This window comes from Dipodomys spectabilis, unplaced genomic scaffold (genome assembly GCF_019054845.1).
Source record: "Dipodomys spectabilis isolate Male_0828 unplaced genomic scaffold, ASM1905484v1 ptg000030l, whole genome shotgun sequence".
Taxonomy (NCBI): Eukaryota; Metazoa; Chordata; class Mammalia; order Rodentia; family Heteromyidae; genus Dipodomys; species Dipodomys spectabilis.
Genome location: NW_024870707.1, coordinates 11,567,564 through 11,589,933, shown reverse-complemented (window position 1 = coordinate 11,589,933; position 22,370 = coordinate 11,567,564). Strand labels below are relative to the sequence as shown.

General features: G+C 53.2%; 2 protein-coding genes across 3 annotated transcripts; one reads left to right on the top strand and one right to left on the bottom strand.

Moving 5' to 3' along the window:
* The first annotated feature begins 1,912 nt into the window (after positions 1-1,912).
* Ctsf (cathepsin F) lies at positions 1,913-7,835 on the top strand. The gene is made up of 14 exons (XM_042675684.1): positions 1,913-2,164; positions 2,376-2,474; positions 2,692-2,776; positions 2,869-2,930; positions 3,034-3,109; positions 4,146-4,259; positions 4,355-4,500; positions 4,590-4,686; positions 4,769-4,849; positions 6,336-6,455; positions 6,530-6,594; positions 6,704-6,794; positions 7,155-7,213; positions 7,294-7,835. The coding sequence occupies exons 1-14, from the start codon at positions 1,952-1,954 to the stop codon at positions 7,366-7,368; spliced, it is 1,383 nt and encodes a 460-aa protein (XP_042531618.1). The 5' UTR covers positions 1,913-1,951; the 3' UTR covers positions 7,369-7,835.
* A 23-nt stretch (positions 7,836-7,858) lies between these two features.
* Positions 7,859-22,267, bottom strand: Actn3 (actinin alpha 3). 2 transcript variants are annotated; one of them, XM_042675681.1, is made up of 21 exons: positions 22,088-22,267; positions 18,479-18,593; positions 18,195-18,314; positions 17,247-17,333; positions 17,077-17,164; positions 16,536-16,614; positions 16,374-16,455; positions 15,663-15,748; positions 14,662-14,754; positions 13,684-13,914; positions 13,407-13,554; positions 11,814-11,964; positions 11,229-11,337; positions 11,003-11,143; positions 10,653-10,835; positions 10,101-10,235; positions 9,840-10,019; positions 9,071-9,217; positions 8,914-8,979; positions 8,328-8,486; positions 7,950-8,247 (listed from the first exon to the last, which is right to left on the bottom strand). In XM_042675681.1, the coding sequence occupies exons 1-21, from the start codon at positions 22,229-22,231 to the stop codon at positions 8,089-8,091; spliced, it is 2,703 nt and encodes a 900-aa protein (XP_042531615.1). In that variant the 5' UTR covers positions 22,232-22,267; the 3' UTR covers positions 7,950-8,088. The 2 variants fall into 2 exon arrangements, with proteins under 2 accessions (XP_042531614.1, XP_042531615.1); XM_042675680.1 differs by having other exon boundaries at positions 7,859-8,486; positions 22,088-22,254.
* Positions 22,268-22,370: the final 103 nt, after the last annotated feature.

Here is a 22,370-nt window from a genome sequence, read left to right as displayed (position 1 = left end):
GAGCTACAGCTCCACTTCCAGCTTTTTTCTTATGTGGTGCTAAGGAATCGAACCCAGGGCCTCAGGCATGCAAGGCAAGCGCTCTACCACTGAGCCAACTTCCCAACCTACACACACACACACACACACACACACACACACACATTTAATTAAGTACAGATATTGCGGGTTTAAATTCTGAGCCTGGTTGCTATCCCTAAGCTTTTTTGCTCAAAGCTAGTGCTCTACGATTTTAGCACAGCTCCACTTCTGGCTTTTTGGTGATCAGTTGGGGATAAGAGTCTCACAGACGTTCCTGACTGGGCTGCCCTCAAAACCATGATTTTCACATCTCAGATCCCTGATACAAAGGATTACAGGCATCAGCCCCAGGGTGCCCAGCACTTGCACTTATTTCTGTTTATCAGAAATGGCATTTGTCTCTCTAAACCTCTGCTGTTATAAAAAGTTAGGTTTGGACTAGGTGATCTTCAACATCTGTTCTCCCCACTTTCTAAGCCCAGACCAAAATTCCCTTAAGCCAACTCTTCCCTGTTTGCCCTATCCCAGCTGGGAATAACTATGAGAATGTCCTTTCATGTCTCCACTAGACCACGAGTTGTGAAAACACAGCAGTATGCCTAGGGCAACTGCGCATGCCTCCTGTGAAAACTGCTGACACGAAAATGAAGTCAGACCCAGGCAAAATGTAAAGCCAGAAAAGCATCGGGGAGGAGGGGTAAGTAGAAGGAAGAGCTTGTGCTTTGCCTGTGTATTAAAGCAGTCTGAAGGATTTTCTGAAATAAACCCTTCTGAAATCCCATTCTTTACGTGCTTCACATATCTGCAGATATCTGTAACAAAATTTATCTTTTACATTTAACTGGAATAGACAAAAGACTCATAACAACAGCACATCCACCAGTGAGCTGAAGCCTCCAGTCTCTTAAGACCAATAGATTTAGAGCAACACATTTACATATCCTAGCAGCTCATGTCAACTTCTCCATATTAAAAATTAAAACCTCCCCTTCCCTTCCTTCTTGAGTTCTCCTGCGACCTTCTGTACTGTAGCAGATATTGCCCCTTATAATCCTTTTTTTTCCTCAGTGGATTTTTTTAACTATTGGGGATTTTTCCCCCTACTTCTTTTCAGGAGGAGTACCCCGATAGCTCTGGATAGAATATTAAAGTTGAATGCTGGAAGGAAATGTTTACATGATTGTGTTTCATCTCACAACCGGAATCTGGATCATCCCTGGCCATTTCACAGATGGAAAGAGGGCTTTTTTGCTTGTTTGTTTTGTTGCTTTTGTTTTTGGTACTGGGGCTTGGACTCAGGGCCTGGGCACACTGTCCCTTAGCTTTTTCCACTCAAGGCTGCTGCTCTGCCACTGAGTCACAGCTCACTTCTGGCTTTTTGCTGGTTAATTGGAGATGTAAGTCTGCCTAGGCTGACTGTGAACCGCGATGCTCATATTCTCAGCCTCCTGAGTAGCTAATCAACCAGGCGGGGGGGGGGGGGGGCAGCTTTAAGATGAATTCTGTCAGAGTTTTTTTTGTCATTTACCTCTGCAGCCTTTTAATTCTTCACTTGTAAATTGGAGACAGAACCTACTTCACAGGATTGAAGGGAGACGGGAAACGACTTTCACCATCTAAATACGAGTTTATTCTCCGGGCAGCCACCGCGCCCTCCCCCCCCCATCCCCGCGCGCCCCATCCCCGCGCGCCCCATCCCCGCGCGCCCCATCCCCGCGCGCCCCATCCCCGCGCGCCCCATCCCCACGCACCCCACGTGCTGCGCGTAAATAAGCGGGCGCGCATGCGCCGGGCCCCGGCTCCCATTGGCCGCCCACTGCCTGGGGGCAGCCGCAGGGCCGCTGGCCGCTCTGGACGTGGGCTCCGCTCCCCGTCGGTTGATCAGCGCGCCGTGGGTCGGTGCGTGCGGCCCTCCGGCTTTGCCCTCGCCATGGCCCCCTGGATGCGGCTGCTGTGGCTGCTGGCGCTGCTCCCGGGTGCGGCCCCCCGCCCGGCCGGGCCCGCGGTGGCCGACGCGCAGGCCTGGGGACCGCCGGCCCCCGAGCTGCTGGAGCCGGCCCGCTTCGCGCTGGAGATGTACAACCGCGGCCGGACTCCGGAGACGCGGGCCGTGCTGGGGGCCGTCCGCGGGCGCGTCCGCCGGGTGAGGGCGGGCGGGGGGACCGGGGCGTCGGGCCTGGCCTCAGGGATGGAGGAGGCTTGGCCTGGACTTGGGGTAGGGGCCTGGACGGTGGAGAGAGCAACCTCTGGACACCGGGGCGGGGCAGGGTTCCGCAGACGGGCTGTGCATCCAAAGGAGGAGGGGAGGCGGAGAAGGGGGTGGCTGGGCCCGGCTCACGTGCGCCTCCATCCAGGCGGGCGACGGCTCGCTGTACTCCCTGGAGGCCACCCTGGAGGAGGCACCTTGCAACAACCCCACCGTGTGCCAGCTCCCCGAGACCAGGAGCACCCTAGTAAGTGATGGGAGTACCTGTGTTTCCCCACCTCCAGCCAATCGGGGATCCCAGGCGGCACCTGCTCCACCCTGAGTCACACCGCAGGCCCCTAGGACCAGACCCAAGTTGCGGTGAAAAGATCGGGGTGGTGGTGCTGGCTGCGAACTCCTCTCCACGGTGATTGCCTTGGGGATGGGTGGTTCCCAGCCCTCAGACTGGCTTCTCCTCCCACCAGCTCTGCAGTTTCGAAGTCTTGAAAGAGGAAGGAAAACAAATGCTGCTGAGTAGAGAATGTAGTCCAGTGGATACCAAGGTTACAGGTGCTGGGATAGCCCAAGGAGGCTGGGATAGCCCAGATCAGATTTCACTCAGAGTTCAGCCTTGATGTCTTCTCTGTTCCACTCTTATCCAGACAACAGAAATGGGACTCTCGGCACATTCCTTTCAATGATGAAAGCAGCTCATCCATCCCAGGTGAGGAGCCCTTACCTGGAAGCCATCTGCTGCTTGTTTCCCTTCTCCTTTTACCTGGTGGAGTAGAGCAGAACTCCTTGTAAAGACCCTTCTGCCTTTCCAGGCCCTTTCTTCGAAGATTTCTACACTCTTCAGGGACTTCGTTGTCACCTATAACAAGACTTACGAGACAAGGCAAGGTGAGCATCCAGACTTGTCTGTACAAGTCCCAATCAGATAAGAACCTGTTCTCAATTTGGAGCCTTGGTGTTGGGGGAAGGAAAGGACATGAGAGGCGGTACATCTCAGAGGTCTTGTCCAGCCTTCCAGGACCGGGCAGCTATCCAAGGACTTGTCTTCTCCTATCTGGTCTTCCTTGTCAGAAGCTATGGGCAGGCCTGGGAAGGTGGCTCAGTGGTAGAGCGCTTGCCTTGCATGCATGAGGCCCTGGGTTCAATTCCTCAGCACCACATAAGCAGAAAAATAAAAAGCTGGAAGTGGCGCTGTGGCTAAAGTGGTAGAGCGCTAGCCTTGAGCTGAAGAGCTGAGGGACAGCGCCCAGGCCCAGAGTTCAGACCCCACGACCAGACCCCCCCCCCCAAAAAAAAGAAGCTATGGGCAGAGGAGAGTAAGGCAGAAATCAGATGGTTTTCATGATCTCTACTGAGTGATGCCCTTTTTGTTTTCTTGTGGTGCTAGGGATTGAACCCAGGGCCTTGTGTATGCTAGGCAAGTGCTCTACCACTGAGCTACATTCTCTAGGCCCCGGATGATGCCCTTTAGACCCCATTTTACACCTGGGGAGTCATCATTATTGGTTTTGGCTGCTACTTCATCACTTGTACATCTGTTCTCCTTCCCTAGTCCTACTTCTGCCCCAGGGTTCTGTCCTTAAAAAAAGAGCCAAGCCAGGCGCTAGTGGCTCTCAGGAGGCTGAGAGCTGAGGATCACAGTTCAAAGCCAGCTTGGGCAGGAAAGTCCGTGAGACGTTTTATCCCCAATTAACCACCAGAAAACTGGAAGTGGGGCTGTGGCTCAAGTGGTAGAGCGCTCACCTTGAGCTGAAGAGCTGAGGGGCAGCGCCCAAGCCCAAAGATCAAGTTCCATATCTGACCCCCCCCCCAAAAAAAAAAACCATTCAGAATACATTTACTCCCAGGGAAACCCTTTAGTGTTTATCACCCCTCCTCTAATCTGCCTGGAGTCCCAGCACCTCTTCTGCTCCTTGGTCCTCAGAACTCGAGCTGCGCATGTCCATCTTTTCCCAAAACATGATACAAGCACAGAAGATCCAGGCCCTGGACCGTGGCACGGCTGAGTATGGGATCACCAAGTTTAGTGACCTCACAGGTAGGGGTGGTCACCAGAGCTTGGGAGAGACAGGATCTTCTCCCAAGCCCCTCATGAGAGCTAAATATACATGTTCCTCTGTGCTCTGCCCACAGAAGAGGAGTTCCATACCATCTATCTGAATCCACTCCTGCATGAGATGTCTGGCAAGAAGATGAACCCAGCCAAGCCGGTGGATGAATCTGCACCACCTGAATTTGACTGGAGGAGCAAGGGCGCTGTCACTGAAGTCAAGAACCAGGTCGGAGCCCTAGAAGGGAGAGTGGGACATGGGCTGTGCATGGGGCTGCCAGGAAGGGGTCCAGCCCTGACCTCCCCTGTCTTTTGCAGGGCATGTGCGGCTCCTGCTGGGCCTTCTCTGTCACAGGCAATGTGGAGGGCCAGTGGTTCCTGAAGCAGGACACCCTGCTGTCCCTCTCAGAGCAGGGTGAGCATTCTGCTCCACCCTTCCGTCCCCAGCCTAGCAGCCCCTCTGGAGGGCTCCTTGGGACCAGCCTTCTGTCTCTTAGAGCTCGTGGACTGTGACAAGATGGACAAGGCCTGCCTAGGAGGCTTGCCCTCCAATGCCTACACAGCCATAAAGAATTTGGGTATGTATCAATGGGGTCAGGAGGAATAGCAGGTGCCACACCTCCTTGTACAAGGGGGAGAGACATGAGTTGGGGGTGGGGGGTAGGAGGAGTTGTCACACAGAACTGGGATCCAGTCTTAAAGCTGATCCTTATTGGCTGAAGACCTTAGACAAATAAGATCTGTCAGCCTCTGTTGGCTCATAAGTCACATGAACTTGAATTATGAAATGGGGCATCCCATGACCACATTATAAGACTGCCTTGAATTTCCAGAGAGAAAATAGATGTAAAGTCCTGGTACATAAAAGGGACTTAGTGGGGGGAATGGGGATTATGGAGATCTGTGTTCTTACTGCTTTGAGGTCTGTGGGTTTTTTGGGTTTTTTGTTTGTGCCAGTCCTGGGGCTTGAAATTGGCCTGGATGCTGTCCCTAAACTTTTTTTTTTTTTTTTTTTGTCGGCTGTGGGGCCTCAACTCTGGGCCTGGCACTGTCTCTCAGCTCTTCAGCTCAAGGCTAGTTCTCTGCCACTTGAGCCACAGTGCCACTTCCAGGTTTTTCTGTTTATAAGGTACTGAGGAATCAAACCCAGGGTCTCATGCATTCAGGGCAAGCACTCTACCACTGAGCCACCTTCCCAGCCCCCTAAACTTCTTTTGCTCAAGACTAGTGCTCTAGTTCTTAAGTATCCTTTTTTTTGGTAGTTTAGTGAAGGTAAGTGTTTCAAGCACTTTCCTGCTTGGGCTGATTTCTAACCTGGATCCTCGGCTCTCAGCCTCCTGGGTAGCTAAGATTGCAGGCGTGAGTCAGTGGTGCCAAACCAGGCAGCCAGCCACCTAATCCTTAATTAAGGTGTGTTGGCAGCTCAGTTTGGTGGTAGGCTGTAGTGGCAGGATAAAGGGCCCGAGGGACAAATGTGGATGGACAGAGACTGGTCTGGAGGTGTGGCAGGAGTCTGAGCTACATTAGGAGTGGATTGCTGAAGCAGGACAAGCAGGCCAAGGTCAAGAGGTCCAGACAGGCTGTCGTGCGGCAGAACTGAGAGTGTAGTCCCATGTCTGCTGATTACTGTTGCCCCACTTCCTCCAATTCTAGCGGTGTCATCCCTTGGACTGAGGAGATGACTCAAGGTGGAGGGTCTATAGTCTGTGGGCTGGGGGATGGGTGATGAGGGACACAAGGCTTGTGTGCAAAGGCTCAGCACACATCTAGCTAGGAGAAGGGGACTAGTGATCAGCAGGGACCCACTCCTTTTTTTTCTTTTTTTTTTGGTCAGTTGTGAGGCTTGAACTCTGGGCCTGGGCTCTGTCTACCAGTTGAGCCACAGTACCACTTCCGGTTTTCTGGTGGTTAATTGGAGATGATCATCTCAAGGACTTTCCTGCCCAGCTGGCTTTGAACCACAATCCTCAGATCTCAGACTCCTGAATAGCTATGATTATAGGTGTGAGCCACCTATGATCCTACCCAGTGGGTCCACTCTTTGTTATTGCCACTGTCCCCCAGGAGGGCTGGAGACCGAGGATGACTATAAGTATCAAGGTCACCGGCAGGTCTGCAACTTCACTGCACAGAAGGCCAAGGTCTACATCAATGACTCTGTGGAGCTCAGCCAGGATGAACAGAGTAAGTGGCAGGGGGGAAGGGGCGGGCCGAGGGGGTCTGGGCCCATGTGCCACTGACACATCCTCCCCTGTCAGAGCTGGCAGCCTGGCTGGCTAAGAAGGGCCCGATCTCTGTCGCCATCAATGCTTTTGGCATGCAGGTGAGACCCTGACCCCAACACTCCTGCTCCAGCTCCTGCCCACCCCTTCCCTGCTTCTCCTCAGAGCCGGCTCTACTCCTTATTCTCCTCCTTCCCTCCCCCCATCCAGTTCTACCGCCACGGGATCGCCCACCCACTCCGGCCCCTCTGCAGCCCTTGGTTCATTGATCATGCTGTGCTGATTGTGGGCTATGGCAACCGTGAGTTCCACTGATTGTTTGTCCATCCCCCATGGACTGCAGGCAGGAGTTGGATAGCAGTGTCCCTCAGGCCCTCTGAGAGGAAACTCTGGGAAATGACTAGAAACCTTGTCGTTAGCCTAGCATCCCCTCTGTGGATGGGAAAGCTAGTGTTGGGAGAAGTTGAACAGTAATGCTGTTCCCTAGAGGTGTGCTAGGCCCCTATGAGGGTGGCAGGTAGGCCTCCCTGTTTTCTGGTCTTTTCCTAGTATGTGTCACCCAGTAGGGCCCACTGCAGGTATTGGAAGGGAACAAAGTACTTGAGGCTCTGCCTAGAGAACTGGAGGTTCCTGACCCTTTGTGCTCCACACTGCTCTCCAGGCTCTGAGATTCCCTTCTGGGCCATCAAGAACAGCTGGGGGGCTGACTGGGGTGAGAAGGTGAGTCTTGGCCTGCTTGGCCCTTGGCCCTTCAGCCCTGATCCTGCCTGAGCCCTCTAACTGGCCCCTTCTCCTCTCAGGGTTACTACTACTTGCATCGTGGGTCCGGGGCCTGTGGTGTGAACACCATGGCTAGCTCAGCAGTGGTGATCTGAGGAAGCTATTGGTGCAGAACCTGCTGAGCAGAGAGTCCTTTTCCTGGCCCCTATGTCCAGGCCCCTCCCCAGGAGGCACAGCTGGCTGAGAAATAGGCACTGGGTACTTCAAGAGGGTGAGCAGACTGCACTGGGCCCCATATTTCCTCCACCCTACTCCTACCCTGCCATTCTTCGGCTGAACCATTGGTGAATTGTGGTTGCTCAGGGGATCCCGGGGTCATTGGGTGCTTTCTGTGGCAGCCAGAGTCGGGTCAGGAACCCTGGGCATAGGATAAGGAGCACAGAATGAAAAGTATTCCAGACTTCAACCCAGTTCCATCCTCAGCAGGCTCTGGCTTCCTGCCTTGGCTTTCCTCTGTCTGATGCAATGTTATTTTCTGGTCCCCCTGGATTTGGGGACAGAGTCCTACATCTAGGGAACTTGTAATCACCCTTTACTAACAGCAATAAAGAGATGTCCTGGTTCCCAGTGTTGTGTAAATGTTGGGGAGCAAGGAGGGGCAGGCCCAGTAGGGTAGCTGGTCCTTCCCAGGAGCCCTGGGGGACTAGTTTCTGCTTCAGGAACCAAAAACAGGAGATGGGGAGAGGCCCATGGATGGATCTTTATTCAGAAATACATGGCTGGCCAATCTCTGAGGCCTTTGCTCCAGGGACTGAATGGAATCAGCCTCAATGAACACTCGCTCTCCTTTTTCCACCAAGAACGATGGGTCAAAATCAGAGGTCACTCTCCCCATAGAGGGCACTGGAGAAGGCCACGTAGTCCAGGGCTCCAGCAGGAGCCCCAGAGCCCTTGTAGGGTGCCATCCTGCGGATGCAGTACTCAGCCTGCTCAGCTGGCAGCTCCCGCCGCAGCTCTTCCGGGGTGATGTAGTTCTGAAAAAGAGGAGGCATTGAGGGCTGACATCCTGAGTCCTGCCTCCACCCACCAAGCCACTCCTCTGCCCAAGTCTCACCTTGTCTCCTGCCAGGATCTTGAAGGAAGCTACAACTTGCTCGGCTGTGTCCGTCTCTGCTGTCTCTCGGGTCATAAAGTCAATAAAGGCCTGGAAGGTCACGACCCCTGCTGCGTTGGGGTCCACCATGGTCATGATGCGAGCAAACTCCACTTCTCCCTGCAAAGATAGAGGGCAGACACTGTGCCAACGATTGCCAAAGCCAGGAGGCGCTCAGCATTCCCTCCTGTGAATAGTCCCGGCCTTGCCCTGCCTATTACTTGCAAGGTGCTTCCTCACAAGAACTTAGTTAACCTAAGCTTTCGGGAATCTTTCTTGCTAGGCTGAAAGCTGCCTCCTGCCTGTGGCAATGCTCCTGACGCTCATTGATCCTGAGGTCCACACCCCTCCATAGTGCTGCTTCCATGCTGTTTCCTAGAGATAAAATGGTGCACACAGATGTAGAACCAAGTTCCTTTACCTCTCTGAGTCTGCTGGTCCTCTTGGGTGTAGAGAGTAGAGATGAGGGATGTGGGATGTGTAGGGGGAGGTAATCAGTGTGAAAGGAGGGAGGGTGCTGGGGACACTCGGGGTGGGGGCCACTCACCAGGTCGTAGCCCATGGAGATCAGGCAAGCTCGGAAGTCATCAGGTTCCATCATCCCATTCCGCTTCTATAAGGGATGGATTGATGGATGTCAGGCTTGGTCCCCAGTCCCACCAGCCCCCAAGTCTTTTACCTCACAGGGCTGGGCCCTCACTCACCCTGTCAAAGTGGTTGAAAGATGCCCGGAACTCGTTGAGCTGCTCCTGGCTCAGGCCCTTGGCATCTCGGGTCAGTACCTGGTTCTCCACCTCATTGATGGTGCGGGCGATGGAGGTGAGCAGCTGCTCCCAGCCCACTCGGATGTGCTAGAGAGCAGAAGATGGGCTGGTAAGTGGGAGGCCAGTGCCTGACTCATTCTAGTTCTGCTCCCAACTAGCCAGGTCCCTGGGCAAGTCCTCACCTTCACTGGTCTTCTTTCCTCATCTGGGTATTCTACTAGGTGACCAACTATAGCCTTAAAGTTTGATGATTTATCATATAAGGGGTGAGTGTGTGCGGGTATGCGCACACACTGGAAGGGGCTTGAATTCAGGGATTTGTGCTCTTAATGTGGCTCTTTTGCTCAAGGCTGGCTCTCTGTCATTTGAGCCACACCTCCATTTCTGGCTTTTTTGCTGGTTAATTGGAAAGAAGAGTCTTGGATTTGTCTTTACAGACTGACTTTGGACTGTGATCCTCCAGATATCAGCTTCCTGAGCAGCCAGGATTACAGGCATGAGCTGTGTCCCTTTTATTGACCAGTCATCCATGGCCAATCCTAGCCTAGCTTCAGGCTGCTTTGTGATACTTTCCTTCATCGGGGCTCTATCCCCATGGATAACATTGGGAAGAGACTTGGGGACTCTCCTGGACAGACAGGCTCTGTGATTCACCCCCCTCTACTTCCCCAGCCCATGCTGCCTTCTCTCCAGAGGATGGGACCCCCACCTCCATGCTGTAGACTGTGTGCTTGTTGTCAAAGACCAGGCTCTCCTGCAGCAGCTGGTGGTCACCCTCCAGCCGGTCGATGTTGCTCTTGTAGTTGATGATGTTCTGTTCCTGCTGCCTCAGCCCTGCCATCTGCTCCTCCAGAGAGCCAGCCAGCCCGGCTGCCAGTCGCCCCACCTCCTACAGGGGTTACCAGATCAGATCAAGGCCTACCAAATCACTCTGATCCAGCTCTGGGTGTACTCTCTCAGGAGTCCTTACCTCCACCTTCGCCTGGATCCAGGGACCTACAGCATTGGCCTGGGCAGCAAACTGTCTCCTGAGCCTCTCGTTCACCTGCTGCCGTGCCAGCTCCTCTTGTAGGGTCTGATCACGGCTGGGTACAAGCTTTCGGACCTGGGAAGGAGAGTGGTATGCTAGAGACAGGAGATGGCTCTGAACAGGTTCAGTTCTTGTGACTTTAAGCTGAAATAGGGCTATATGGACAAGCTATGGGGCAAATCAATCGACCTTTGCAGGCCCCAGGTTTCATGTCTGTAATTGAGCCCAGCTACATCATTTATAACTAATACACGTGGAGGTGGAAGATGTCCACGTGGTATCTCATTCTGCACTTGAGTCCTGATAGGAGAATGCAGCTGTGATAGCCATTACTTAGATGAGGCCACAACAGGCAAGGTGGCTCCTCAGTGCCACCTGGAGGCTGAACACCCAAGATCTAGAGGTAGACTTTATTTCCACTCTCATAGGACATCACAGGCTCAGCGCAGTTGAAGTGTGTCCGAGTGAGTGGAAGCTGCCAGTGACACTGACCGTATCCCATTTGTTGTTGATGTCCTGTGAGGTGAGGGTGATGTAGGGGTTGGTGGACTTTAGTGCCAGCCCATATGTTTGACAGATCTTCTGGATCTCGGTCTGGATGCCCAGGATGGCACCTCGTTCTCGGTCAGCCTCAGGTAACGTTGCCTTGAACTGCTCATGGGCTGTCAGTAGGCTCTGGGAGTGAAGGCAGAAAGGAGAGACAGGTCATTCAGCAGTCCTGGCAGCACTAGTCCAAGAACCCAGGCTTCCTGCCCATTCCCCAGGATGCCAAAGGAGTAGCGGACATGTAGGGCCAGCTTCTCTGCCGTCCACTCGGCAATCCCCAGAATGCCTGCACATACCTGAGTCTCCTCTACTGAGTGCACCAGCCACACGTCCTGCAGGTCCTCCACCGCCCCGTCCAGCCAGTTGTTGAAGGGTGCAGCTCGTCTGGCAAACTCAAGCTGCAGCTGGTCGATGGTTTCCAGGAGCTTCTCCATGCGCTAGAGGGGGAGGAGGATAGCGGGTCAGCTTCCCCCCTCCCCCCAGCCTGGCGGCCTCCCCCTCAGCTCCCTGCCCCGCCCCTACCTCCAGCGCATCTCGCCTCTTCTGGGTCAGCGTGCCCAAGTTGTCCCACTGGTCACAGATGGCCTGGCAGCGGCTGTTCACGGAGGCCGCATCATGGTAATCCAGCTCACTGAGGGAGAGGGAGGGTGAGTGTAGGGCCAGTCCTTAGCCTAGATTTCCCCTGCCTGCCTGCCTTCCTAGGGCTGGAACCCGCGCCCCGGGGGATGGCGAAGGCAGCCAGGACAGGGGAGGAATAGGAATGGGGCGCATTCCTGCGGGAAGGTGGGGGCCCGCGATCCTCAAACTCCAATCGAGTGGCAGACCCTGGGGATTGGGGAGTGGGGTTATGTGAGAGGGAGCGGCGCAATAGTTAATTACAGGTACCACGGGCACCACTGCGTTAAAGAAACCGAGAAAACCCAGAGAGCACAGTGGAGAGCCCATCAAAGCTCAACCCGAGGGGCGTGGTCAGACGGATGACGTAATGGCAGTCGCGCTGCCACACCCACTTGTGCTCCTGGGGCCCCGCCCACTTGTGCTCCTGGGGCCCCGCCCACTTGTGCTCCTGGGGGCCCAACCCACTTGAGCTCCTGAGGCCCCGCCTACTTGAGCTCCTGGGCCAGCGCGGCGATGTGCTCCACGCGGTCCTGGTGCGCAGCCAGGTCACTCTCAAAGGCCTCGTGGCGCCGCAGCAAGGCCCGCACCTCCTGTAGCGAAGCCGAATCGTAGTCGCGCTGGTTCAGCATCTCCTCCTTCCCTGATCCGAGAGAGGGTCTGCTCTGATCACCTGGCGGCGGCCTGGGCCGGAGCAGGGGCTTCGGGCAGGGCTGCGAGGGTAGGCCATGGCACCGGCCCACCCTACACCTGGGATTTGCTCTGCATGTCAGCGGGATAAAGAGCAACCCCTGATCTTCCGCATGGCCTGCAAATACCGCCAGCATCCCCTGACCCCAACACAGTCCTGCTTGGTCATTACTACAATTTGAAGTTCTTTGGTAGCCACTTCTCAATGTCTCTGTGAGCACCAAAAGCCCTCTGACTTGGTTTCCTTTGTTCACTACTGTTTACCAGCACCTGGCAAAGTGCTTGATTTGGTAATATTCATTGGGTGAATGAATGATAAATCTAAGAGTACTTGGAAGTGATCATTACCATATATTTACAAATAAAGCCCAACCAATAGCAGTAGGGACCCTTGTCTGAGGAAGTTTAGGGTTACAAAGGCTACACAAGAGTCACAGTCACTAGCTGTAAATTTTAAAAAAATCTTGTTGTTTTGAGTCATGTTCTTATTTTGTAGCCCAGGTTAACTTCAACTTCCTAAGTGCTGGGATTTCAGGCACAGGCTACCATGCCTGGCCCACATTTAAGGAACTGTAATGCCAAATTACTGTTATTTGTTATGTTCATGCTCCATTATTAATACTTGCTCGTTGAATTTAGGCAAGATTCATTCTTTTTTGTTGTTGTTGGGTTTTGAAGTCAGGGCCTGGGTGCTGTCCCTGAGCTTTTGCACTCTAGGTTAGCACTCTACCACTTGAGCCACACCACCACTTCTGGTTTATCTGGTGCTTATTGGAGATAGTCTCATGGACTTTGCTGCCTGGGCCGGCATTGAACTGTGATCCTCAGATCTTAGCCTCCTGAATAGATAGGATTACAGGTGTGAACAACCATCACCTTACTGATTCATTCTCTCTTTTTTTTTTTTTGGATTTAAAGCTCTGACTGAATACAGATTGAATGATGTTTAGCAGAGTAATATTTTTGTGAGGTTTTTCATTAATATACTCTGAGTATGATATAAAGGATATTAGGATTAAGAACAGATTCACCTTTGGACACTTACTACATTTGCAAATACAATACTAAATGACAAGTTAATAAAGAAATTGTAGCTCATAGAGAGAAGAATGCAGCATGTGATAAAGGGTGTGTGTGTGTGTGAAACTGATCAGAATAGAGTGTTAATATGTCCAGAGATATAACAGCAGAAATGCTCCCCTTCCCCAGGATAATTGATGTAAGCCAATAAAAAAGAAAAACCCTGTAGCTCAAAGACAGACTGATTTGTATACTTCAGCCAGTCAGGGTGGGACTAGAAATCTGTTCTCCACCTTCTTTGCAGAGCACCTACTTTTGTGCATCATTTACCCATGATTCTTCCCCAGGGGAGTCCAGCTCCATGGGAGCACTTACCCCGGGTCCAGGTTTCATGCAAGGAGGCCTTCTGCTGGAATTTCTCTGCCAGATGCTGGAGCCGCTGCAGACGCCGAATCTCTGACAGCAGCCAGTCCTCGTAGCCCTTTTCCACCTGCTCCAGCCCTCGCCATGCATTGGCGATGTCCTGTGGGGATAGGTGGAAGTGTCTTCCATCACGATGTACCCATTTTACGGATGGGGACACAGAGCTCAAGGTCACCAGGGCCTGTGGACAGAGTAGGGTCACCTCCCCTCCATGCCCAACCTGGCTCACCGAAACCAGCTTGCCCTCAGATGGCATGAAGGCGGGCCGGTGGCTCAGCCGAAGCTTGGTCTGCAGTGTGTTGAAATTGATCTCCAGCTGGCACTTCTCCTGAACTCGGGGTGGCTTGTGCAGGCGCCGGTAGTCCCGGAAGTCCTCCAGTTTGCGTTGCATGGCAGTCATGCTGGGCTCGCCCACCCGGTTCTCCAGCCATGGGACAGTGCGGCGGATCCATTCCAGCAGCTGCCGGGGCCCAGCAGGGGCACAGCAGAGAGCTCTGAGCCAAGCTGCCCACCTGATCCACCCTTTGCCACCCACACCCAGACCGTGGCCAGAGGGAAGAGCCTCAAGTACATGGGGGTGACTTTCATAGCCATGAGGTAGTCTGTTCTCACTGATCAAGAATAGGATGGTTGGCTGGGAAGGTGGTTTAGTGGTAGAGTGCTTGCCTAGCATGCATGAAGCCCTGAGTTCCATTCCTCAGTACCACATATACAGAAAAAGCTGGAAGTGGCACTGTGGCTCAAGTGGTAGAGTGCTAGCCTTGAGCAAAAGCAGCTCAGAGACAGTGTCCAGGCCCTGAGTTCAACCCCCAGGACTGGCAAAAAAAAAGAATAGGATGGTTAATTTTTTTTGTCCTTTTTTCTTTTTGTGATGCTGGGGTTCAAATCTAGGGTTTCACATATGCCTAAGCAAGCGTCTATCACTGAATTCCAGTTCCAGTTTATCTAATTCCTGTCTCTAGGGGCCTGTATAGGTAGGCATAGACCAAAGGGTCATATGGTTGCCTAAATACAAGGGAGTGGATCAACCAGTGAGCAGATGAATGAATGATGATGGAATCAATGAATGACTAGAAGCCTGGAAAAGCTGAAGGGGGCAGATGATGGTGGAGGAGCAGGAGAAGATAGGGGGGAGTCCAGGGCCTCTAAGAACAGGGATGCTCTGTGGGTCCAAGCAGGGGGAAAGGGAGATTGGCCCTAGCCTTACCTCACTGGCTAGTTTCTCATACTCCTCCATCAGCTTCTCATTTTCCTGGTTCACAGCCAACACCTTGCAGATCCTGTTGGCAGCTGTCTCCGCCTGTGGTTGCAATGGGTTGGAGGGGTGGCATGAAGGCCAGTTGCCTCAGAAACCTTGACCCAGACCCCTGGAAAGCTCTTAAAAAGGCAGCTCACACCTGTAGTTTTAACTCAGTGGCTGAGATTGGGACAATTGTAGTTCAAGGCCAACTTGGGCCAAAAGTTCACAAGGCTCATCTCAACCAAAAAGCTGGGCATGATGAATTATTTGGTGGGTTGGATCTAGGCCAGCTTGGGCATAAATATAAGACCCCCTTTAAAAAATAAAAGCAAAGGGGCCTAGGGTGTGGCTCAAGCAGTAGAACACCTGCCTGAATGTAAACCCTAGTCCCACCAAAACAACAACTAATCCAAAAAACAAAGCCAGGCACGGAGGCTCAATTCTCTTGAGTCTGTAATCCTAGCTACCTGGAAGACAGAGAGCAGGGGATTGTGATTCAAGGTCGGCTCAGATAAAAAGAAGTTCATGGAACTCCAACTAATGAGTTGGTTTGGTAGCTCACACCTGTCATCCCAGCTACGTGGAAAGCACAATGGCTGAGTCCGCTGGGCTCATTCCCAGCGTGGGAAGCATAAGTAGGAGAATCACAGGCAAAAATCAAGACCCTATAATAAGCAATGCAAAGAGGAGCTGGAGGCTTGGCTGAAGTGGTAGAGCATCTGCCTAGCAAGTACAGGGCCCTGAGTTCAACATCCAGTACAGGAAAAAAAAATCTTTAGCTCACGCAAAAAGGGGTCAAATAGGGTCACTCCTCTAAGTCGGAGAAGGGTCTTCTTGAGGTGTTCAAAAAAGAAAGTAACAGTGGAATTCCCCACCTAAATGTCCCATCTAGCATCTACAAATGTGGGTCCCTGGGCGCTGCCCAAGCAGCAGTGCTCACAGGAGGGCAGCAGCGAGGCCCTACTTACCTGCTCAGCCCCGGCAAATGCATGGTAGAAGCAGGAAACATAGGTCATGATGGCTTTCTCATCTGGCTTTGGGGTGTTCACAATGTCTGGGAGGGGATTGCAAGATGCATGTTAACCAAAACCAGGGTGGAGGGTGGGATCAAGGCCCCTCCAACACTCTCAGGATAGCAGGGGTGGAGACATCTTGTCTCCCAGCTACCCCAAACCCAGCATCTGCCTATTCCCCAAAGCCCTAGGTCCCAGGAGAGGCCAGTCATACTTCCTATTACCCCTAATCATCCTGTAACTTCCTCTCTCTGTTTGTCTGTCTGTCTGTCTGTCTGTCTATGAACAACTCAGGGGCCAGAACTAGTTCTCCTCCTCCATACCCACACCACAAAAGCACTCTGCAGCAGAAATGCAGGAAATGTTTGCTGCTTCATTGACTAAATGCTTTGCTTGAGCACAGGGACCAGAGGCAGCACAGGCCCCAACCAGGTTCAGGGGTGTATGATGGACTAGTTTGGGGGACTAACAACAAGTAATCCAGGAGACTGGCTATGAGGCAGAAGGTGGTGCTATTCTATACTGGTGTTATTCTATAGTGGATCAGAAGAGGGACGGTTGGGGTCGCAGAGTATCATGGGAGAGGAGGCAGGGCAATGGTGTGGTGGTCAGACCATCCCACCAGTAGACGAGCGCTAGCTTCGCCCAGGCAAGGCTCACTCTCACCTTCTGCATCCAACATCTTCGGGATGTCCAGGTATTTCTCCGCCACCTCAAAGGCAGTGTTTAAGTTGCCAATGGGGTCATCCTAGAGGGGTATAAGAAAGAACAGGTCAGCTGAGGTCAGATGTCAAGGGGTTAGGGCTGGGGCAGGAAGCAGAGGCCCACCTTGCGTAGCTTGGCGTAGTCGATGAGGTCAGGTCGGTGTCGGTGGATGAGGGCACAGAGGGCCAGACCATCCTTCCAGCTGGACAGAGAAGAGGGCGATCAGGCCTGGGGTCAGGCTCCCTTTGCACCCCAATAAGGTTAATTGAGTTCTCCTTTTTTTGTTGTTTTGTTTGTTTTACATTCTCTCTCTCTCTTTTGTTGGTCATGGGGCTTGAACTTATGGCCTGGGCACTGTCCCTGAGCTCTCCAGCTCAAGGCGAGTGCTCTACCATGTGAACTACAGTGCCACTTCTGGTTTTCTGGTAGTTAATTGAAGACAAGAATCTTATGAAGTTCCTGCCTGGGCTGGCTTTGAACCGTGATCCTCAGATCTCAGCCTCCTGAGTAGCTAGGATGACAGGTGTGAGCCACCGGCAGCCCAGCTACATTCTCTTAGTTTTGGATGCTCTTCACGAACTTGTGATCCTGAATTCCCCTTGGACTTGGGAGGAGGGCCAGCTTTGTACCCTCACTGGACTCCCCACCACCACCCAGCACTGACCTGGTGTGAAAGTTCTGCACGTTAACATTGCGGTATGGCGCTGTCTTCCGCTGGCACCACAGGAGCAAGCCTTCTTTGGCAGAGGTTTCTGGGTGGTGAAGTCAGGGTACATTAGTTGGGAAAGTACCTGGATCCGTCCCTCCCCTCCCCATTTCCTCTTCACGACTCACCCTCCACAGAGATATCCTGGATGGCGAAGCGGAGGATGATGGTCCAGATCATGCCCAGGGTCATCTTCAAGTTCCCGTCAACAATCTCTGCAGGGTGAGGGTGGGAGACAGACTATGGCTGGCGCTGAAGGCCTCAGCTCACGCTTCTCCTACTCTGCCCTCTGCTTCTTGTTCCCTAGGCCAGGGCTGGCACCTAGTAGGTATGCAACCCTTGAGGCTCAATAACCATCCATTATTATTCAAAATTTTTTATTGTTATTGATGTACAGAGACCAGACAGTTACATAAGTCAGGTAATGAGTACATTTCTTTTTGGACAACGTCATACCTTCCCTCGCTCTCTCCCAGTTTTTCCATACCACCTCCACCCACAAGTTGTAGAGTTCATTTTCTTTTTCTTTTTTTTCTTTGCCAGTCCTGGGGCTTAAACTCAGGGCCTGGGCACTGTCCCTAAGCTTCTTTTGCTCAAGGCTAGCACTCTACCACTTGAGCCACATTCCCAACCCCTATAGTTCATTTTCAATATAAGGTCCAGCGAGAGCTGGGTGCCAGTGGCTCATGCCTGTAATCCTAGCTAATCAGGAGGCTGCGATTTAAGGATCACATTTCGAAGCCAGTAAGGGCAGAAAAATCTGCGAGGCTCTTATTTCCAATTAACCAGCAAACAGCTGGAAGTAGAGCTATGGCTCAAGTGGCAGAGTGCTAGTCTTGAGCAAAAAAACTCAGGGATAACACCCAGGTTCTGAGTTGAAGTCCCAGGACCGACACAAACACACACAAAAAGAGTCCGTCAATAGCTACTAAGGACTGGCTCTTTACAGTCTTTCCTGCAAGGCAGGAGTGATTAACCCCATTGTAGAGATGAGAAAACCGAGGCTCATAGAGGAGACAAAGAAGAGAGTCCCTTACTCACCTTCCTGCCCCAGTGCCTTCCTTCCCCCTCCTCACCTTCAGCGCCGATGGACACCAATTTAACCCCTTTGCTGGCAATGAAGTCCAAGGCCTTGTTGACATTGGCGATTTTGTGAAAGCGCATTTTGCCCTTGTCTGGTCTGGGTAGCCGCTCTCCTGAGCATATGAAGAGAGGGGTCAAGTGTCAAAGGTCATAAGGCAGCTGAAGACATTGTCCCCCATCTCTGCCCTTCCCCCACCCCAAGTTGCTTCCAGCCCTCTGTGGCCACCATTTCCCTGGCTCCCCAGGTTTCCCTTGGGCACATTATGTGCACCCTTACCTGAAATGACCTCCAGCAGCAGCATGAGCTTGAGGCCATTGCGGAAGTCCTCCTCGATGTTCTCGATCTGCGTGCCCGCTTTGCGCAGGTGTGAGTTGCACCAGGCAGTGAAGGTCTAGGAGCAGAGGACAGGGCTCAGACCCTAGGACTGGAGGACTGGAGATGGGATTGTGGGGCATCATCCTGGCTCCTCAATCAAGGTAGATCTTAGAACCCAGACCCTGGCTGCAAGTCTCCTGGCTGAGCTACTGACTGGTCGTGCATCCTGAGCCAGGCTCTTGCCATCTCTGAGCTTTAGCTCTCCTGAGAGAAGAGAAACGGAATGTAGGCTCCATATAAGCTGTAGCCTTGTGAGGTCTTAAGCAACAGAGGGGAAATTAGAAAACCAATATAGTCCCTGAGGTGCCAGCACCAGCCCAGAGATATGTTTTCTCTAAACTCTGTGGAATTCTAGAATGAAAGGACATCTGGCCTAAGGTTGAGGATCAGCTGCCAAGAAGACTGTGTGTGGTACAGGCTGTGGAGGGTCCGCCAGCACTGACCAGCACAGACTTGATCAGGCCCAACTTGATCACGTTCCCAGAGCTCATAGCGGCCTTTTCCTCAGCCTCAGCCTCCATCCTAGATGGGAAAGGTGTTATGTGGCTGTGACTTTAGGGCATAGGGGTGTCCTGAGACTGTGCCCGATGCTGCCAACTTACTGAGCCCTCAGACCCTGAATGCTGCAACTAGCTGTAGAGCCCTTGGTGAGACACCAAGCCCAGTCCAGCGATTCCTGCCTGTGGTCTGGGCCAAGCTTTTGCCCTGTCTGGAGATTGGTCCTTCTGCATTGTACAGTTAAAGGGTCAGACATCAGAGCCAGACACTGGAGGCTCATATCCGTGATCCTAGCTACTTGGGAGGATCACAGATCAAAGCCGACCCAGGCAAGAAAGTCTGAGACTTCTTTTTTTGTTGGTTGTGGAGGCTGAACTCTGGGCCTGGACGCTGCCCCTCAGCTCTTCAGCTCCAGGCTAGCGCCCTGCCACTTGAACTACAGCGCCACTTCCGTTTTTTTTCTGCTTATGCGGTGCTGAGGAATCGAACCCAGGGCCTCATGCATGCGAGGCAAGCACTCTACCACTGAGCCACCTTCCCAGCCCCTGAGAGACTCTTATCTCCACTTAAACCAGCAAAATGCCAGAAATGGAGCCGTGACTCAAGTGTTAGAGCACCAGCCTCAAACTGGGATCCTCCCAGCTTCTACTCCAAATGGGACTCTTATTGGGGGTGTGGTTCTTGCCTTAAAGAAGCTTGCAGTCAACCAGAGTCACACTAGTCAGACTAGTGCTGGGAGAGCATATGGAGGAATTAGAGAAGGGACTGTCCGAATCAGATAGGAAAAGTTCACATTTGATCAGTGCTGTGATGGAAGAGCGAGTTATGCATACTGGAAAGGACAGGGCAAGGGCATTTTAGGCATGGGCAGCCATGTAGGCAAATGTGCAGAGAGAAACAGTTACTCTGTCTGTGAGGCCAGTGCTCTGGGCACTGCTGGAATGAAGCTGGGGGAGTTGGTGAGATAGAGGCAAACCGGAGGGATGGCAGGGGCCAGGTCACGCCCTGTCTTAGGTGTTAAGTCTGGGCAGTTTGACCTTGACTGTGGGAGGCACAGGGAGGGAGTCAACAAAGCTTCAGGCAGAGGGAGGTGGGCAGAACCGTTTCAGAAAGCTCATGCTGGTTGTGAGAGGAGACAATGGCTTGGGAGAAGTGAGGAGGTGGAGGAGAAGGCAGCAGGGGGGAGGGAAGGGGATGAAATAAAGCCACAAACTCCACTTTGTCTCTCGCTAAGCCCAGGCCCCTGAAACAGCACCTGCCCACCAGTTCAGACCTCCCAAAAGACGTACTGATGGAGCAAGTGTTTCTGGGCATGGTTGACTGACGAGAACTCAGCCCAAGATAAGAGAAAACAGAGTGTTCCTAGACTGGGAGTCTCGAATCAGGGAGTCATTGGGTGGTGAGGCCATGCAGGAGTGTATTTATGACAACTTTGTAATAAGCAACAGTGGATAAGAAAGAAAATGACCCACATGTCTAAGCCCGGGGGGGGGGGTGCAGATGGATTTTTTAGAGCATCTACCCCGTGCAGCTGTTGGATGCGGTGGGCGGCTGTTTATATCAAGGATGCTCTCGATATTTTAAGTGACAAAGACAAAAGAGAGACTGGCATGTGTCATAGCAGGGGCATGTGGGTCTGGATTTGGGAGAGCGGTGAGTGGCTAGGGGTGGGGACAAGAGTTATCGCAGAGCAAGTGGCAGCTGGAGCCAGAGGCAAGGATGACATCACCGGATGATTGCCGAACCCAGGGACCACAGCCATGTTTAGAGACAGGTGCACCGAGTGGAGTGGGTAGGGAGAGAAATGGATCACCCAGGGGCAGCCCAGTAGAGGCTGCTCAGTCTCCCAGCCTCAGGTGGAGGGGGCAGGAGGGGGTGGGGATCATCTCCTGTCATCTAACCCGTCGGAAGTGCTCCGATTCTAAAGTCTGAGATTTTCCAATGTGGCAGATCCCAAAGAGCATCAGTGTCTTGCCTTTTCCTGGTGGCTGGCAAACATTTGTCAGGTCCAGTGTCCTCACAGTGCCCTCTCTCCCCTGGTCTGTCACTCCTTAATTTTTTTCCCACTAAAATTAGGATCATTTTCTCCTTAGGCAACCCAAGTGTCCTGCTCTCCCCACTGGGGAAAGTCTGGGGGTGAAAATAGTTCAGGGAGGGAGGGGCCCCAGTGCCCTACAAGGCTTGGGCCTGGGCAACAGTTGCCCACATGCCCTGGTTGAGCTTTCTCAACGAGCTGCCTCAGCATTAAGTGCCCATCTGTCCAGAGAATCAGGTTACTACGTAAGGGGACCCGGGGCTCCCCTCCTCCCTGACCTGTGGCCTTTTCAGCAGACTCAGGGTTCCCCCCCCCCTCCCCGCCCCCCAGGCAGGGAGGGATATCTTGAGAGTGAGTGGAACTGGGCAAGATTTTAACTTGGGGGGGGGGGCGGGGAGAGTTCCTGTTATCTGATGGTATATTATTTTGGGACCTATTTCTGCCCCTTCCTGGGCCTCAGTTTCCTCAATTGCCAAATGAGACAGAAAGATTGTGAATTCCACCCTGGAACTGGGTAGAGTCTAGAAGCCCCCGCCCTCCCTTCAAACTCCAAGTTCGCTAGTTGTGAACCTATCAAGCTCCTTTCCAGAGTGGGTCTGGCAATGCTTAACGAGAGTAGGGTGGGCTTGGGGACACAGGTTATTCTTCCTGAATCCCCCTGCCACTCCCCCCTTCCTCTCCTTCCCCCGCCCCCCCCCCCCCCCCGCTCTCGTACCCCACTCGGATCTCCTGGGCTTTGTTCAATGAACCCGCTGGGCCCTGGGCCCAGGGAAGCAACAGGAATTTAGGGAAACCGAGAATTTTCCTAGATACTTCAATGTCTTGTCCAGCCCTAAAGGACGGCAGCAGGCCGGGCAGTCTTGAGCTGGGAAGTGGCAGCTGGGGAAGTCGGACTGACCCGGCTCCAGCTCCCCCAGGACAAACCGCCGACCCTCCCCGGCCTCAGTTTTTCCACGAGGAAATGGGCGAGCACTCACTTTCCGCTGCTGCTTCTCCCAGGCCGGGTCCAGCAGCAGGTCTCGGTCCCAGTCTTCCTCCTGCTCCATGTACTCGCCGCCCCCGGTGCCCGCGAAGGGCCCCTCCCCGGCCCCCAGGCCCTCGGGCTGCATGACCATCATCATCTTGCTCGGGCTGCGGACTCCGCTCGGCTGGGCGCGCTCCCCAGCACCCGGGCCCCGTTAAGTAGGGCCGGGCCCAGCCCCGGGATCGGATTCGCTCTAAATATGGGGGAGGTGGGTGGGGCCACACGGAGGCGCGGGC

Bases quoted from the DNA above. Each gene is read 5' to 3' on its own strand.
- Ctsf (XM_042675684.1), top strand. From the start codon at position 1,952: ATGGCCCCCTGGATGCGGCTGCTGTGGCTGCTGGCGCTGCTCCCGGGT. The intron at 4,687-4,768 runs GTGAGCATTCTG...TCTGTCTCTTAG, and splicing joins GCTGTCCCTCTCAGAGCAGG to AGCTCGTGGACTGTGACAAG. The intron at 6,795-7,154 runs GTGAGTTCCACT...ACTGCTCTCCAG, and splicing joins GATTGTGGGCTATGGCAACC to GCTCTGAGATTCCCTTCTGG.
- Actn3 (XM_042675680.1), bottom strand. From the start codon at position 22,231: ATGATGATGGTCATGCAGCCCGAGGGCCTGGGGGCCGGGGAGGGGCCC. The intron at 10,836-11,002 runs GTATGTGCAGGC...CTTCACTCCCAG, and splicing joins ACTCAGTAGAGGAGACTCAG to AGCCTACTGACAGCCCATGA. The intron at 10,236-10,652 runs GTCAGTGTCACT...TCTCCTTCCCAG, and splicing joins TCAACAACAAATGGGATACG to GTCCGAAAGCTTGTACCCAG.